This window comes from Pangasianodon hypophthalmus, chromosome 15, assembly GCF_027358585.1.
Source record: "Pangasianodon hypophthalmus isolate fPanHyp1 chromosome 15, fPanHyp1.pri, whole genome shotgun sequence".
Classification (NCBI taxonomy): Eukaryota; Metazoa; Chordata; class Actinopteri; order Siluriformes; family Pangasiidae; genus Pangasianodon; species Pangasianodon hypophthalmus.
This window is the reverse complement of record NC_069724.1, coordinates 15,800,092-15,817,525: the sequence shown is the minus strand read 5'-3', so window position 1 is coordinate 15,817,525 and position 17,434 is coordinate 15,800,092. Positions and strand designations below refer to the sequence as shown.

Here is a 17,434-nt window from a genome sequence, read left to right as displayed (position 1 = left end):
TACCTGTCTAGTTTCATATGATACATCTAATTGAACGCAATTTGGTTTAGATAGAATACACAGTTGAATACAGATTTTATACAGCAGTTAGTGCTGGTCCACTAAATGGACTGGATGAGCAGCGTTCTAAGAGTGCTATATATTGTATATATACAGTCACTGAACACTTTATTAGGAACACTATACTAATACTGGGTAGGGTCTCCCTTGGCTCTCAGAACAGTCTCAATTCTTCGTGGCTTGGATTCTACAAGATGTTGGAAACATTCCTTTGATTTCTGGTCCATGTTGACATGATTGCACCAGGCGATTCCTGCAGATTTTTCAGGTGCTGGAGAAAAAACATAGCCTGTGAATCTCCCATTGTACCACATCCCAAAGGTGTTCTATTGGATTCAGATCCAGTGACTGGGAAGGCCACTGAAGAACATTCAACTAATCGTCATGTTCATGAAACCAGTTTGAGATGACTTTTGCTTTGTGACATGGGGCATTACCATTAGAAGGTGGGTAAATTGTGAACATGAAGGGATGCACATAGTCAGCAACAATACTCAAACAGGCTATGGCATTCATTGATGCATAATTGATTGGTATTAACAGGCCCAAAGTGTGCCAAGAATACATGTGAAAATTACCCGAAGCTGCTGGCCTGTATCTGCATGATTTTATGCAGTGCACTGCTGCCACACAATTGTCTGATTAGATAATTGCATGAATGAGTAGGTGTACAGTTATGAGCCATAACATTAAAACCACCTGCCTAATATTGTGTAGGTCCCCCTTGTGCCGCCAAAACAACTCTGACCCATCGAGTCATGGACTCCACAAGACCTCTGAAGGTGTGCTGTGCTGCATTAGCAACAGATCCAAGTCCAGTAAATTGTGAGGTGTGGCCTCCATGGATCAGACTGGTTTGTCCAGCACATCCCATAGACGCTCGATCGGATTGAGATCTGGGGAATTTAGACGCCAACTCAACACTTTGAACTCTTTGTCATGATCCTCAAACTATTCCTGAACAATTTTTTGCAGTGTGGCAGGCCGCATTATTCTGCTGAAAGAGGCCAATGCCATTAGGGAATACTGTTGCCATGAAAAAGTATATCTGGTCTGCAGCAATATTTAGGCAGGTGGTACGTGTCAAAGTAACATCCACACATAAATGCCAGGACCCAAGGTTTCCCAGCAGCACATTGCCCAGAGCATCACACTGCCTCTGCCGGCTTGCCTTCTTCCCATAGTGCATCCTGCTGCACACACACCCAGCTGTCCATATGATGTAAAAGAAAAAGTGATTCATAAGACTAGGCCACCTTCTTCCATTGCTGCATGGTCCAGTTCTGATGCTCACATGCCCATTGTAGGCGCTTTCGGCGGTGGACAGGAGTCAACTTGGGCCCTCTGACCAGTCTGCGGCTACACAGCCGCATACGCAGCAAGCCGCGATGCACTGTGTGATGTGACACCTTTCTATAATAGCTTATATCATAACTTTTTCAGCATTTTGTGCTGCAGTAGCTCTTCTGAGGGATTGGACCACATGGGCTAGCCTTTGCCCCCCACACACATCAGTGAGCCTTGGGCGCCCATGACCCTGTCGCCGGTTCACCTGCGATGGGTTGGCATCCTGTCCAGGGTGTCCCCTGCCTTGTGCCCCGAGTCCCCTGGGATAGCCTCCAGGCTCCCTGCGACCCTGTGTAGGATAAGCTGTATAAAAAATGGATGGATGGATATAAAAAAGAAAAAATGGCATACTTTAAATGCCAACACAGGCAAGAAAGTCCCAGCAAACAATTAAAAAATAATACATCACAGGCACCACCAAAGCAGCCATATTGTTTACAACTATCAACATATTTTTCATAATTATTGAGATTCAAAGTCCTGAGTAGTTTAACATCAATTTTGTGAAGGCTGGCCAAAAATCCTAAGACTAGTTCACAAAAGTAGGTTTCACATATTATGCAAATTACCTCAAATTTAAGTGGGTGGAGCCAAATACTCCAAAAGCCAATTTTGTAGAGTTTGTGCAACCAAATTAAGCTGAAGAAGAATTTTCATGGCACACATTATTTTCCCAGAGATATGCTTTTGTTTGCACAAACATGAATGGCAACCCAATGGCCAATTTCAGTTAGACTGCATCACATATCACTGGGTCTGTACCCAAAACTACCATTCATGTTTCATGATGATAGCTCAATATTAACCAATATTAATAAGGCAGCCATGTTTTTTAACTCTGCTGAGTAGTTTGACATCACAATTCTGAGGATAGGCAAAAAATCCTCAGATTAATTTGCAAAAGTAGGGCAGAGCTAAATGCTCCAAAAGGCAGTCTGAGTAAAGGAATCAAGCTAAAAAAAATTCCACTGTCCACCTTCTTTTCCAAGAGATATGCTTGTTTTTGTGTGCACAAACACGAATAGCGCCCCAGGCGACAATTTGAGTGAGATTGTATCAGATAGTATTGGGTCCTGACCCGAACCTAACATTCCTAACAAGTTTTGTGACAATGGTTCAGTTTTAACCCTGTTACATGCCTCTTGATTGGCTGAAGGTGGCAATTTTTTAGTAATTAGATCTAAAAAAAAAAAGTAATTAGATCTTTATTAAACCATCCACTTACAGATTAGCACATAGATGCACCACACCAAATTTCAGCTCAATCAGCTATGTGACTTTAGTTCCCCCACCTTTGTATTACCATGCCCCAAAATTTGCCCAGGACCTCAGAATCTTGTCCTGTACATTGCCAAGTTTCATGAAAATCCACGTAAGCACTCATGACTTACTCATGACTAAAAATCTAAGTGGGCAGAGCTAAATTGTTCTTAAGGTTTCTTTTTTCCTTCTGGAGACAAAAAAGCAAAAAGAATTTTCATTGTAAGATATACGGTATTCGAGTTAGGAGCCAAAATGTAAAATGCTCCGCTATAGCACCACCATTAGGCCGAACGGGTTCATCTCTCTTGGGTGAGTAGCGGGAGGGCGTACTACATACTGACCATGTTTCATATCTGTAGGACCTACGGTTTGGGCTGGTGAAAAGAATTTGATACAGAGGTTGACTTGGTGAATAAACCTTTGTTTAACTGATTATAAAAAAAAAATTGCCCTCTCCTTTTTCAAACATATTAAAATTTCATTCAGATTGTCCACATTTGGTTTACTCTATTCTGACTGGTCATTTACATGCAGCCTAATAATCTGTTAAATAGAAGAATTGTAACTATGTAACTTTTAAATCCAATTACTTTACTTTCAAAATCAGTGTATGTGTTCTGCATAAAAGTTTGGTTTGTGGTGCCATGACCAAAGATGACCTCTTTCTATAAGAAATAAATTATTTAATAAATAAATTATAATTTATTAGTTTGCATTCTGATAAAACTCTATTCTATTCTAATTTATTATATTCTAAGTGATAAAAAAAATTTCCATTTTCATTTACCCTAATTGTGTTGGTTTGAAAGAGCCAACACTCTATTCTTCATAAACTTCCTGGGTCGCAATTTTTGATGTATAGTGCCACGAAATTTGTCAGGATTGTAGATCCTATATGGCAATAATGTGCATGTGCTTTCTGGAAGGATCAACATTACAGTTGGCATGTAGCAATGTTCCGAACAGCATTTTTCCCCATAGGAATACATTGAAAAAACTGTTCTAAACTTTCTATCCATCCTTCTTTCTTCCCCCATTCATTTTAATGAGGAAAAGCTAGAGTGGGTGATGTTACCACCACTCTAGCTTTCAGAGTAAACTGTCTAACTTCACTGTTTCAACAAAGTATTATACTTTCACCTAGAAATGCAATTCAAGCTTTATATTGTTGAACTACTCCCCCTTTCAAGAACCTCTAAATATCTAATCATTTAAAAATATATTTTTCAACTTATGAGTACTTGTTTGGCACTAGGGCATGTCACCAGTCCCATTCACATGCATTCAAAATCTGGCACCATCAGCTTTGGCCTTTATTAAATGTTCACACATTTTTAAACAGCCATTCAAATAATTCCCAGGCAATCTGCCAGCAAAATCTCCTTACATGAAAAATGTAAGTAGGTAAACATTTTGGTGAATATTTTCTGAGTTTTGAGAGTTTGTTTATGGTGACAAAACTCAGACTGTTGGTCTGTCTAGTGTTAACCCACGGAAAGCTGCAGGTCCTGGCAACATACATGGCTGGGTGCAAAGGGAATATGCTGATCAGCTTGCAGCTGTTTCCACAGACATCTTCAACATTTCCCTGAGCCAAGCAGTTGTTCCTGTGAATGTGAAGACAACCACCATCCCTGTGCCAAAGAAATCATCTGTGTCCTGCTTGAATGACTACTGGCTGGATGCACTAACACCTATCATTATGAAGTGCTTCGAGCTGCTATTCATTAAACACACTGGACCCATCTCAGTACGCATACCATCCCAAGTACTCAACAGAGGATGCCATAGCTGCTACCATCCACCTTTCTCTGACCAATCTGGACAAAAAGGACAACTATGTAAGGATGCTGTTCATAGACTTCAGTTCAGCATTCAACACAATCATCCTACAGAATCTGTTAACAAAGCTAAGTATGCTGGGTCTGACAACCTCCCTCTGCAACTTGATTCATGCCTTTTTGACTGGGAGACCCCAGTCTGTCAGGATCGGCAACTCCATCTCTAGCACCACCACAATGAACATCGGCGCTCCCCAGGGCTCTGTGCTCATTCCGCTGCTGTTTACCCTGCTGACTCATGACTGTCCTGCAAATTAGCTGAAGAAGAACACTGTACACCTCATTTTCCAAGAGATATGCTTGTTTTTGTGTGCAAAAATGTGAATAGCAGCCCCAGTGACCAATTTGAGTGAGATTGCATCAGTTACTAATGAGTCACTACATGAACCTTCCATTCAAATTTCATGACGATAGCTCAATGTTAACCCTGTCAAATGCCTGCTGAAAGCTGATTGCAGCCATGTTTTTTAAATTTTTTTTATTAGGTCATCATCAAAAATCCACTTTCAGATTAGCACATAGATGCAGCACCCCTTGGATGCCTAATAATAATAATAATAATAATAATAATAATAATAATAAAATCTGCAAGCAGCATTTTGGGGGCCAAGCACCCAGACTTGGTGAGCCACACATTCACAAACACACAACAATCGTTGCCTAAGCAATCACAGGAAAGCAGAACCATAACTTTAGGCAAAAGGATTCAAGTATATAAAATATGAAGAAAAAAAAAATTGTTTGACTACATTTGGAAGACATGAAAAAAGTTTCAATGAATTTCAAATTGGCAAACAGAAGGTACTCTTGAAATTCAGATGCTGATGAACATTCACTTCAGCTTACCCTATGGAATCATAGGAATGTAGAACTAGGAATGTAGAACTGTGAATTTAGCACAAGTTGTTAAAATTAAATTTGGAAAGTTATGGAAAATGTCACAGTTTTTGACCACAGGTGTCGCAGTCATTAAACTTTTTGGCGACATTAGGGTGAGGTCCTGAAGATCAAGTCTCATTACAATATGCAAATATCTTACTGAGATACAGCCTATCATCCTGTTTGATGCATTTGCCAGTCCTTTGTGGGAGAACGGTTTTGAATATCAAAGTTCCTTTGTTTAGACAGGTCTCAAGATGATGTTAGCCAAATTTGGTGAAGAAATCATGTGACAAGAAAGTTATATTCCATTTAATGGCCTTCATACAATTTCAAAATCTTCGACATGACTGCTCAGCTAGTGTTGGGTAACTCCCTTAAATTTTATCTTACAAATAGTGTACTTCACAAATTGAACATTTGTAAAAACTCTTGATATCTGTAGGAACATGTGCATAAAATGTCATCTATGTTACCTATTGTCCACTATGTTACCTTTACTCAGTAACACAGTTGACGGGTAACTTAGTTGACATTTTTACCATTTTGAGCCTATATTCAACATGGAGGCCAAGAAACTACTGAGCACATCGTATCTTTAGAAATTCATTTTCATAAATGTAAGTTTTAGTCAAATTTTCTTGTAAAAATCTGAAGCAATAATACTTGTGTACACTGACAGTCAATTAATCCACACGTTGACATTTTAACAAATATTTAGGATAAGTGAGAGGACATACCATCTAGTCTTTCACCCATGTGCTTCTTGAGGAAATGACAATACGCTATTTAAATTCTGTGATTTTGGGGAAAAAACGAGTTTACAATGGTTTTTTCGGACACACATAAAATAAGGTACATCAGAATAAACATTTCTGATTATCTCATCTCATCTAAATTATTTTCAAAGAGTGAATCTGTAGCACTAAATGAAATGATATAGAGTTAAAGTAAACAAAGATAAAATACATATACCAAAATTAAGCAGAATTTTAACAATTTAAACCCAAAAAGGGATAGAACACAGTAAAACTTAAAAACCAAAACTATGATAAAAGCTTAGATGAAATCCAAAAAGACAAAATTCTAACTGGGACAAAATTGAGGTAAGGTTAAAATAAAGAGAAGTAAAACTAAAATTTCATAATTCAAATATAGCTGCAAGCAGTGATGACGGGCCCAAGCACTACGGTGCCATCGCCATCCGGTCTGTGTATGAAAACAATGCATAGTGAAGCAAGTCCTGTAGAGTAACTTGTTTTGTGCTGATCTGTTAGGTTAAGCCCAGGTCTAAGGCTTTACAACAGCTTCCATTTCCAAACCTACAGCTCATATTTGGTTATATAATGCATGAAGAAGATAAGAGATATATGTTGTTATCCTTATTAGCCATTAATTAATTGTAGTGAAGTAATGTGTAGTGGGCACACTCATTTAAGGGGGTGCAACATAGCCCCCAAACATACAACACTAATTTGATCTAAATCAGATAATGCACTTAGAAGATATGAGACTCTTCCTGTTTCCCTTTTTTGTCATTAATTTAATCCCTTGCCATGGCCACACCAATCGAGATATCAAAAATCTGTTTGCAATTTAGCATCTTTGATGTCTTGGCATAATGTTGACATTTGGTGAGAATTGCATGAATCCCCGTGGAGGAGTATTTAAAAGTTCAGTGCCTGCAATTTTCAAAAAATCCACATTAAATCCAAAATAACCGACAGCCAACGACTGTCATTTTGAAAGTTTTCCGGCTTGATGAGAACAATATATGTACCGACTTTGGTGACTGTAGGTAAAACTGACCCCACCACTTCAGTCAAAGGGGGTGCTACAGAGCCTCCCCCCCAACGCCAATGTCTTAGCTTTTGCCTAGCCCTAACAGCCGGCAACTCTGTCGTGTGTGCTGACTTTCATGAAATTATAAGCATGCTGCAAGCCTCAAAAACACTTGAAAACAGTATTAATGTATAAATGTGTTACCATGGCAACACTATTTAAGATATCAAAAATCCTTTCACAATTTTACATCAGCCATGTCTTGGCATTAGTCTGACCAAGTTTGAGGTGATTTGGATAAATATAAGAAGATTATTGCAAAGTCTGTTGTAAGTCACACACTTCCTACTGCCAGTTGGTGGCGCTATGACTGTGATTCAAAATAGCCAAAACAATTTGATCAGCCCCCAGTGCCAAACATACAGTTCAAGTTTCATCTAAATCACTCAATGCACTCAGAAGTTATGAGACACTTCCTGTGTCCCTTTTTTGCCATAAATTCATTGCCTTGCCATGGTGAAACCGTTTGAGATATCAAAATTCCCTTCGCAATTTAACATCCTCAGTGTCTTGGCATAATGTTGACCAAGTTTGGTGACAATCACATGAATCCCCTAGGAGAGGTATTTAAAAGTTCACTGCATGCATGTTTCACAAAATCCAAAATGGCCGACTTCCTGTTGGGCGGAGGTAATGTTTGTCAGTGCGAAGGTTGTTCGGGTCGATGAGAACAATATGTGTACTGAGTTTCAGACATATACATACAACTATGTATGATATGTGCACCAAGGTAATGTACGGTGTAAAGGGGGGCGCTGCAGAGCTACCCTTTGCTACCCTTTGCCCGAGTCTAATGGCTGATGACTCTGACATGTGCCAAATTTCATGAGTTTTTGAGCATGTTAAGGGCCCCAAAAGTCCCCGAAACCTTTGGGGAAAAAATCCTTAGGAAAACTGTGCACTTTCAGTGATTGGGCCCTAAATATAGTAAAGGTGGAAATTGAACTGAGCAGAACAAAAAGGGAACCTTGAGTCACTTCATGCACATGACTGTATAACTGTATGTGTTCTGTGCAGAAACGTTTAGGTCATGATGTGCTCCATCTGGAAAAAATATCATGTAGGAGAATACAGTTAATGTTACAGATTTTAATCTATTTAAAATAACCGTAGATAGGATTGGTGATGCAATGAGCGTCAAACTGAGATTTTGAAGCAGATACAGAACGTGGCTTGACCTCAGTAAAGGTCAGCATTTTCTTCAGACATTTAGCTGGGATGTAAAAATGGTTAAAAAAAAGCAGGACTAAAATGTGAAAACTTAGATAAAGACTTTATTTTGCATTGCAGTTATTCCCAAACCATAGCCTTTCATATTGGTAACTTTAAAAAGTGAGTAAAGGATTCATATTTTTGTTTACTAATAGATAATGTGTGCATTGTGTCAAATTTTCTTGAACCTGAGCATCCTTATGCCTCAGTTTCAGGCAAAACACGAACTAAATGGAACGTGGTCTCTATATACTCTGTAGAGAACTGTATCCTTAGTCGGCGGGGACAGACTACGAAAAACAGTGCAGCTCTATATTAAATAAATATAAATGACAAAAACACACACCATAAAAACACATTACATCCATTTTTTTTAAGACAACAGCACAATTTAAATATAAAGTAGTGAAAGAATTCAATGTAACAACAATACTAATGCCAGAAGTATTCCTGAGCCAAAGCTAAACCGACCATCTGCTAGGTTCACTGAGTCGTCACTTAGGTTCCAACATATTGAGACTGTGTCTGTTCCCCGAGATAAACAAAAACATAGAAATACTCAGAAAGTTTAGTAACCTATTTAACATAAAATTAAATCAAACCAAATGCACAGCCAGCACCCTTAATCTGAAGCTAGGACTGTTGAATAGTAGATCTCTTACATCTGAAGCGCTTTTTGTTATTGAAACTATTACTGATCAGGAGTTTAATGTATTGTGTTTAACAGAAACGTGGATTAAACCTAGTGAGTATGTACCATTAAATGAAGCTAGTCCTCCTGGATACAGTTACATACATCAGCCCCATCTACCTGGCAGAGGAGGAGGTGTAGCAGTTATTTATAATGATAAACTAGGCGTCACACAAAAACCTAGTCACAAATTCAATGCATTTGAAGTTCTTTATACCAACATAACATACATAGCCACAAAAAATAAGTCTACCCAGATGATTCCACTAATTATTATTTACAGACCCCCAGGGCCATATTCTGAATTCCTTTGTGTATTTGCGGATTTCATCTCTAACCTGGTTGTTTCTTTAGACAAAGCATTAATTGTTGGAGACTTCAATATTCATTTTGATAAGACCCTCTGAGAACAGCAGTTGTGTCCAATAGATTCAGTACGGGTTAATCAGAATGTAATAGGACCCACTCATAGTGGTGGTCACACACTTGATTTAATACTAACATTCGGATTAAATATGGAAAATATAGTCACATTTCCACAGTCTGAAGCTATCTCATTTAAAATATATCTTTATCATAATATATGCACCTTGCCATCCTATCGTGTAATCTCCCAGATTTACCAACCATGACTGCATCACTGTCTAATCCCAAAGAACTTGACCAGGCAACTGAATGCTTAGAATCAACGTTCTGCTACACGTTAGATAAGGTAGCTCCACTTAAAAGAAAAATAGAGAGAAAACGCTAGCACCCTGGTATAATGATCAGACACGCACCTTAAAACAGACCACTCTAAAAATTAAAATGTAAAAAGCGTCAAATTAAATTGGTAGTATTTCAAATAGCATGGAAGGAGAGCCTTCTGAGCTATAGAAAAACGCTGCTAGATCAATGTATCTCTCCACCTTAATTGAAGATAACAAAAATAATCCTAGATTCTTATTTAATACTGTAGCAAAATTGACTAGGAATAAGACCACAATAGAAACATGCACACAATCATTATACAACAGTGATGACTTCTTGATTTTTTTCAGTGGTAAAATTAAAAATAACAGGCAAAAAATTCATACTATAAATTTAAAACCTGACAGTTTTATAACCCTGTAGATAATAATACATTGATATCAGATCAATGATTAGAATATTTTACTCTCCTTCGAGAGACTGAACTAATTTCACTAATTTCATCATCAAAATCATCAACCTGTATACCAGATCCCTCACCTACATGTTCCTTCAAACAGATAATTCCAGAAACAATCAAACTTCTAAAAATAATCAACTCTTCCCTTAGCATGGGCTATGTACCTAAATCTTTTAAACTAGCAGTTATAAAACCCCTGATTAAAAAACTGAACTTTGACCCCTGTCAGCTGTCTAACTATAGGCCAATATCAAACCTCCCCTTTATCTCCAAGATCCTAGAAAAGGTTGTAGCATAGTAGCTATGCTCATACCTACATACAAATAACATTCATGAAATGTATCAGTCAGGATTTAGGCATCATTGCACAGAGACAGCGCAGGTTAAAGTGGTAAATGACCTACTACTGGCCTCTGATCAGGGTTGCATCTCCTTGCTTGTGTTGCTTGACCTTAGTGCCACTTTTGTTACCATTGAACATGCTATTCTCCTCGACGGACTAGAAAATGTTGTAGCCGTTAAGGGAACGGCCCTCTCCTGGCTCAGGTTCAGTTTGTAGATAGTGTAAATGGTGACTTCTCTATGCCTCTGCGTCTTTCATTTGAAGGTAAGGTAGATAATATTACTAGGGTAGCTTTCTTTCATCTCAGAAATATTGCGAAGGAATATAATGCCACTTCATGATGCAGAAGTTAGTTAGAGGAATGTAGTACCTCTAGGTTGTATTATTGTAATGCCTTGCTGTCTGGACGTTCCAGTAGATGCATAAACAAGCTCCAGTTAAATTTCATATTGATTATAAAATACTACTATTGACCTATAAAGCACTGAATGGTCTCGCACCACAGTACCTGAGTGAACTTTTGGTCTTTTATGATTCGCCACTCCTACTTCGATCAGAAGGTACAGGCTATTTGTTGGTACCTTGAATAGTGAAGGCTGCAGCAGGGGGGTAAATCTTTCTCCCCAATAGTTATGGAAGAGCCTTCCAGTTAGTGTTCAGGGTTCAGACACAGTCTCAGTGTTTAAATATAGGCTGAAAACATATTTGTTTAGTCAAGTCTTTTGTGAATAGTTTTTTCTTAGGTAAAGGAGCAGGTCTGGAGGGTTCACAGGCATAGTGTGTTGTGGTAAACTGGGATGTATGAATGCTGTACCAGCTATTCTTGCTGGAGTCCCTGCTTGCACTCTGCACACAAAGTACATTGTCCTTAACCATTACAAGACAAAAGCTTACCAAACAATCTCTCTCTCTCTGCTGAGCTACACACCTACTCCTGAGATGCCAGTGATCCTGACCCCTTCTGCTCACCGCACCTGCCTGATTTTGGCACTGAGTTTGGCACTTGTGAATATCACACTCAGTCAGTCCAGTGAAACCCATTTAAAGGGACCACAGCCTCTTTAAAACACGATTATTTCAGCTGAGAACAAACATAGACTCCCATCTCTCACTTTTCCTGGTGATGTATGCAGACAAACACACAGCCCAGGGTCCAAGAATATAGATTTTTGGTAAGCTATATTTCTTTCCCAAATGTATTAATAAGAAAAATAACTTGACAAAAGCTTTCAATTCTGACCAAGAAAAAGCATAGTATATTTCATCTTGAGAAGATATATGCATTTTTAGTTATAGCGCCCCCTATGGGCCAAATGTTATGAAATTTGAGGGGTGACCATCGAGTGTCCTACTGACCAGGTATTAAGGTCGTAGAAATTTGACTTTGCAATCAGAAGATACGTCTCTTTTAATACATACATGCAATGGCCTAAAATTTCTTTGACCTGTAGTGGTCAAAAGGTTTGGCCAATCAAAATTGTTTTAGTATGTTTTTGTCAGCAAACTTTCTATTTGCTAGATTTTGTATTTTATGCTATTTTTTTACTCTATTCCCTACAGTTGTGAAGATATTGAAGTCTAATCTCATGCGCATAAAGTGTTTTAAGCATCTATATACAATGAAATTCTTCTGCTACACACACCTACCCAGACACAGTGCAAAAATGATAATGAACTCATACAAAGTACAAAAGTCGCAATCTGTAAACACTGAACACAGACAAAAGACCATGCAAGATTATTAATATCCTCTAAGCCAGTTAAAACAATATTAAACTGTAATCATTGTAAGCAGTCAAAAAGGGACACAGTGGGAGATACTGCACAAACAGTACAAGGACAGTCAGAGTCAGTCTATCCATCAGTCAAAGTCCAGTGTAATGTAAGTGTAGAAGATAAAGTGCAGTGCATGGAAGATAAAGTGGGTTGTGCTTCTGGTGGTGTTACTGGTTGTGGTTCAACAGTCTGATGGCCTGTAAGAAGAAGCTGTTGATCCGATGCTGTGATACCGTCTGCCTGATGGTAGCAGTGAGAGCAGTCCATAGTTCGGGTGGCTGTAGTTTCTAATCTCTGTGCTTTCCTCACACACCGCCTGATGTAGATGTCTTGGAAGGAAGGAAGCTCACCTCCCACGATGTGCTGGGCTGTCCACACCACTCACTGCAGAGCTTTGCTTTTGAGGGCGGTGCTGTTCCCATACCAGGCACTGATGCAGCCAGTCAGTATGCTCTCCATAGTGTAGGTCTAGAATGATTTGAAGATGTTGGGGCTCATACCAAACTTCCTCAGCTGTCTGAGGAAGAAGAGGTGCTGGTGAGCTTTCTTCACCACTACTTCGGTGTGAGTAGACCAAATGAGGTCCTCAGTGAAATGAACATAGAGGAACTTGAAGCTGTTGACCCACTCCACTGGGGTCCTGTCGATGGTGATGGGGGTGTGCTCCCTTTCCTGTCTCCTAAGTCCACCACAAACTCCTTTGTATTTTTGATGTTGAGTGAGAGGTTGTTTTCCTGGCACGAGTGTGTCACAGTGCTCACCTCTTCTCTGTAGGCTGTCTCATCATTGTTGGTGATCAGACCTACCACCATTGTGTCATCTGCAAATTTGACGAAGACACTGGAGCTGTGTGCGGCCACATAGTTGTAGGTGTATAAGGAGTACAGGAGAGGGCCAAGAACACAGCCCTGCAGGGCCCCAGTGTTAAGGGTCAGAGTAGAGGAATTGTTGCTGCCAATTCTGCCCACCTAGTGTCTGTCTAACAGGAAGTCCAGGATCTAGCTGGACAAGTAGCTGCTAGGCCCAGAGCCCGTAGTTTCTAGTAAAGCTTGGAGGGCACATTGGTATTGAATGCTGAGCTGTAGTCCACAAACAGCATTCTCACGTGTTCTGTTTGTCAAGGTGGGAGAGAACGGTGTGTACGGTGAAGGCAATGGCATCATCAGTGGATCGGTTGTTACAATAAGCAAAGTGGTGGATCAAGGGAGGCAGGAAGCACAGAGCAGATGTAGTCTCTGATGAGCCTCTCAAAGCATTTGCTGACGATGGGGGTCAAAGCAACAGGGCTCCATTCATTCAAGCAGGTGACGTTAGATTAGCTGACCATAGGTGGACATTTAAAACATGTGGGGACAACAGACAGGGAGAGTTGGATGCTGTCTGGACCCGCGGCCTTGCGGATATCCACCAGTTGGAAGGATCAGGTTACGTCCACTACAGAGAGAGAGTACACTAACCTCTGCAACATCGGCCATGGGAGCTCTCTCTGTGGGGGCGGAGCTGTTTGCCATGAAGCAGGCTTAAAAAGTATTAAGCTTGTCTGGAAGAGAGGCAGCATTGTTCACAGCAGAGTGTTTATTTCTCTTAAAGTCTTTGATGTTAATTCCCTGCCACATGTCTCTTGTGTCAGTGGTGTTGAACAGTGTTTCTATCTTGTACTCTGTACTGGCGTTTTGCTGTTCTGATGGTTTTACGGAGGGCATAGCTGGCAGAGGTTTGTGCGTTTGTGTGTAAACAGGCAGGAGCAGGATGGAAAAATGATCCAATTTGCTGAAAGGTGGGTGGGGGAAGGATTTGTAGCCATCCTGGAAGAGAAAGTAGCAATGGTCCAAAACCCGGTTCCCACCGTGTATTACATGTGAGGTGTTAAAAATATTTTGGAGTTGTTGTTCTGAGGTTGGCTTTGTTTAAGTCCCCAGCCACAATGAATGCGGTGCCTGGTCTGTGTCGGATTGGGGGGAGGAATGTACACAGCTGTAATAATAACCACCATGACATGACATAAAAGCATGAGGTATATATGAGGGCAGGGGAGCAAAAGGACTTAATAGTGTGCATGTTCCTCCGATCACACCATGAGTTGTTGATCATAAAACATACACTCCCTCTTCTGCAAAGACCTCTCCTCCCTGAGAGGTGTTTTGCCCTGTCCACATTGGGCACAGAGAACACTGTGAGCTCGATGGCTGAGTCTGGAACCTCCGCAGACATCCGGGTTTCTGTGAAGCAGATAATGCGTCAGTCTCTCACTGGTAGGAGATCCGCACTCTCCGCTTGCAGAGCTTGTTGTCCAGAGATTGAATGTTTGCCAGTAGAATGCTGGGTTGTGGGGGTTGATTAGCACTGCGTCTTAGTCTGATGAGGATGCCAGCTCTCCTTCCTCTTTTCTGGCTGTGCTTTCACAAAGGCCCCGCTGCAGTGTTTGTAAACAGCGGGTCAGTGTTGAGGAACTCAAAGTCTGGTTTGCAATTGCAGTGCCAATTTCTAAAAGTGTCTGTCATAGACAATGAGGCTGACTGCTACCAACATGAAAAACATAAAAATTGTAAAAAAAAAAAAAAAAAAAAAAACCCTGCCAAACTGGGTTGGAGCTCGCAGCACGGCGGCCATACTTGGCGCCATCTTGGAGCAACCCAAGATCTAAAAAAGGTAAATTCATTTATTATAGTGCCCCCTTCTGGTGGGTATGGGTGATTTCATTTGGCTAATTGAAACATGCAGGTTCCCAAAAACCCGCAAGTAGGCAGGTCGGCTATTCTAAATGTGGAATGAGTGTATGAACGTGTGTGCATAGTGCCCAGCATGTAGGAAAAAACAGTTACTGAAGATGAATGAATGAATAAAAACTGAGTTACTTGAAGTGGGTTCTAAGGTCAAAATGCAGAAAATGCTACCTCACATAGCTCTGTTGTCTTTTAAATAGAGTGAACTGGTCCAAAACGTGGGTGCTATTATTGATATTAATCATAGCTTCCAGTGTCGTAATCAAAACAGCTTATCATCATTTAAGGGGGGAGTTGTCAAACTTTTTGCAGCAAGACCTTCTCCAGAGTAAAAGAATTTCCAAGCACTCTATTATGATCACAGATTTAATTTTTAAGAACTACAGAGCAAATATGTACCATCATAGTAACGCAGACATGAAACTTCATATTAACAGTACTTCCCAGTTTTAAATTTTCAGTTTCATATTAAAAAGTTAACATTATTTCTACTTGTTTTTTGGATTCCTGAATTTTAGATTAACTCATTTCAAGTGACCAGGCAATTAGGTTTACAGCTTATGATAACTAAATAACAACCACAACAGCCTTGATAATAGTAATCTTTATCACTGTCATGTGAATTTTTTAAATTAATTAATTAATTAATTAATAAAAAGCAGTATAGTCAGGGGCCCCTGTCTGTGTTTGAATTAGACTGCAATTTGAGAACAATGGATCTAAAGACTATTTAGATTTTTTTAATGCTGAAAAACTAAACCAGTTACATTTCAGAGCTGCTCATTATGCATAAACCAAACATAAGCCCAAACCTTGTTAGATGAAAGTGCTTTTACTTATTTTGGTTCTTTGAAATACATTGTCTGATGACCAAAGATTTGCTACAACTATAAAAGAAAATTTAAGACATTCTTTTGACTCAGGGCTGCAGCTAAATATTTTAACGACTTCTGTCATTGTCCATGTTCACAAAAAGTTTTTTAATGGTTAAAAAAACATACAGTCTTCAATAAAATGTAAGATTAAGGAAATTTAATTTAAACAGTTAAAATACCTAAATTCACTGCCAAAGTCTGCATGCTATATTACACAGAAAGACACACACACAAAAAACCCAGCTAAAAAACAGTGGCAGGGAGAAAGAAGGCATGCAGTGCTTCCTGTAGGTGGAATGATAACAGTGGTTTTCCAACCAGCATACTGAGTCACTTGACCTGCTTGAGTACACTTTGAGTGTGCAAGTGTAAGGGTTCGTTTCCTCCTTTTACCTTGGCTATCTTTCTAATTGTGGATTTTTTGAACAAACGAACTAAAAAAAAAAATGATGTGTGTGTTTTGAAAGTAAAGCACAGCACTGATGTGATTAGCATGATGTTTGTCCTAGATATTCAGCACAAGCCTGTCTAACACTATTCTTACCCTAACCTGTAAAAAAAGGTTTGGCAATTATCTTGATGTGGAAAATTTAAAAATTGATGTCTAGACAGAAGTAGGGGAGGTCTGACACAAACGTAACAAGCCCTTTTTCTCAGACTGCAGAGTAACTAAGAAGAGGAAAATACATTTACATGCTCTTCATTGTCCTCTTCCTGCCTGCAACAACTGATAGCTGGTAAAACACATGGTATTTTGAACCAACTGCTTCCAGTAAAATATTGCACATATCTATGATTTCAGTAGTTATTTCTCACGGTTACAATTATCATAGTCTTCTCTGTTACAGTTGTAATCAGGCATGCTTTTTTGCTACATTGCATGCAAACTGTTTATGATCACACCAACCTTGACAGGATTTATTGGCAGCAAACAGTGCAGACTGAAATTTCAGAGTTTTATAACAGCAACTTTATGTAATCGACTAAGAAGTAAAAACTGTTACAACTGTGGCCAAGTTCCCTTAGTGGTGAAAGCAATGGAACCTCTTACCTGTGCTTATTATGATATAGTATTGAGTCAGAGTAAACGTGTGTGCGTGTGTGTGTGTGTGAGAGAGAGAGAGAGAGAGAGAGAGAAAGAGAGCCATGCTTCAGGACAACAGAAGATGAGACAAAAGAGAGGGATGGAGAGAGAGCAACAGACAGAGATTCAGTAAACTGGCTTGTAGAGAAGCTGGCCATTAAGGAGTCGGCATTTGATTTCTTTCCACAGCAGGTGTCGCTCTCTCTGTGATCCCTTCATGAAGCCACGATTCTCCTGAGCTCGGCGAGACAGGTATGGGATCACCTCATTCACGGGGCCATACGGCACGTATTTATACACAGGAAATCCAGCTTGACCTGCTCTCACACATGGGCACACACACATGCA

The 17,434-nt window shown here is 39.7% G+C and overlaps 1 protein-coding gene across 1 annotated transcript in view; it reads right to left on the bottom strand.

Annotated features, from left to right (window-relative positions):
* Positions 1 to 2,597: 2,597 nt before the first annotated feature.
* Positions 2,598 to 17,434, bottom strand: part of prodha (proline dehydrogenase (oxidase) 1a) — a 37,571-nt gene continuing 22,734 nt past the window's right edge. The window contains exon 14 of the mRNA XM_026929305.3: positions 2,598 to 17,403. Coding sequence (XP_026785106.3) covers positions 17,213 to 17,403 — 191 coding nt within the window. The 3' untranslated portion in view covers positions 2,598 to 17,212. The remainder of the gene's footprint in view (positions 17,404 to 17,434) is intronic.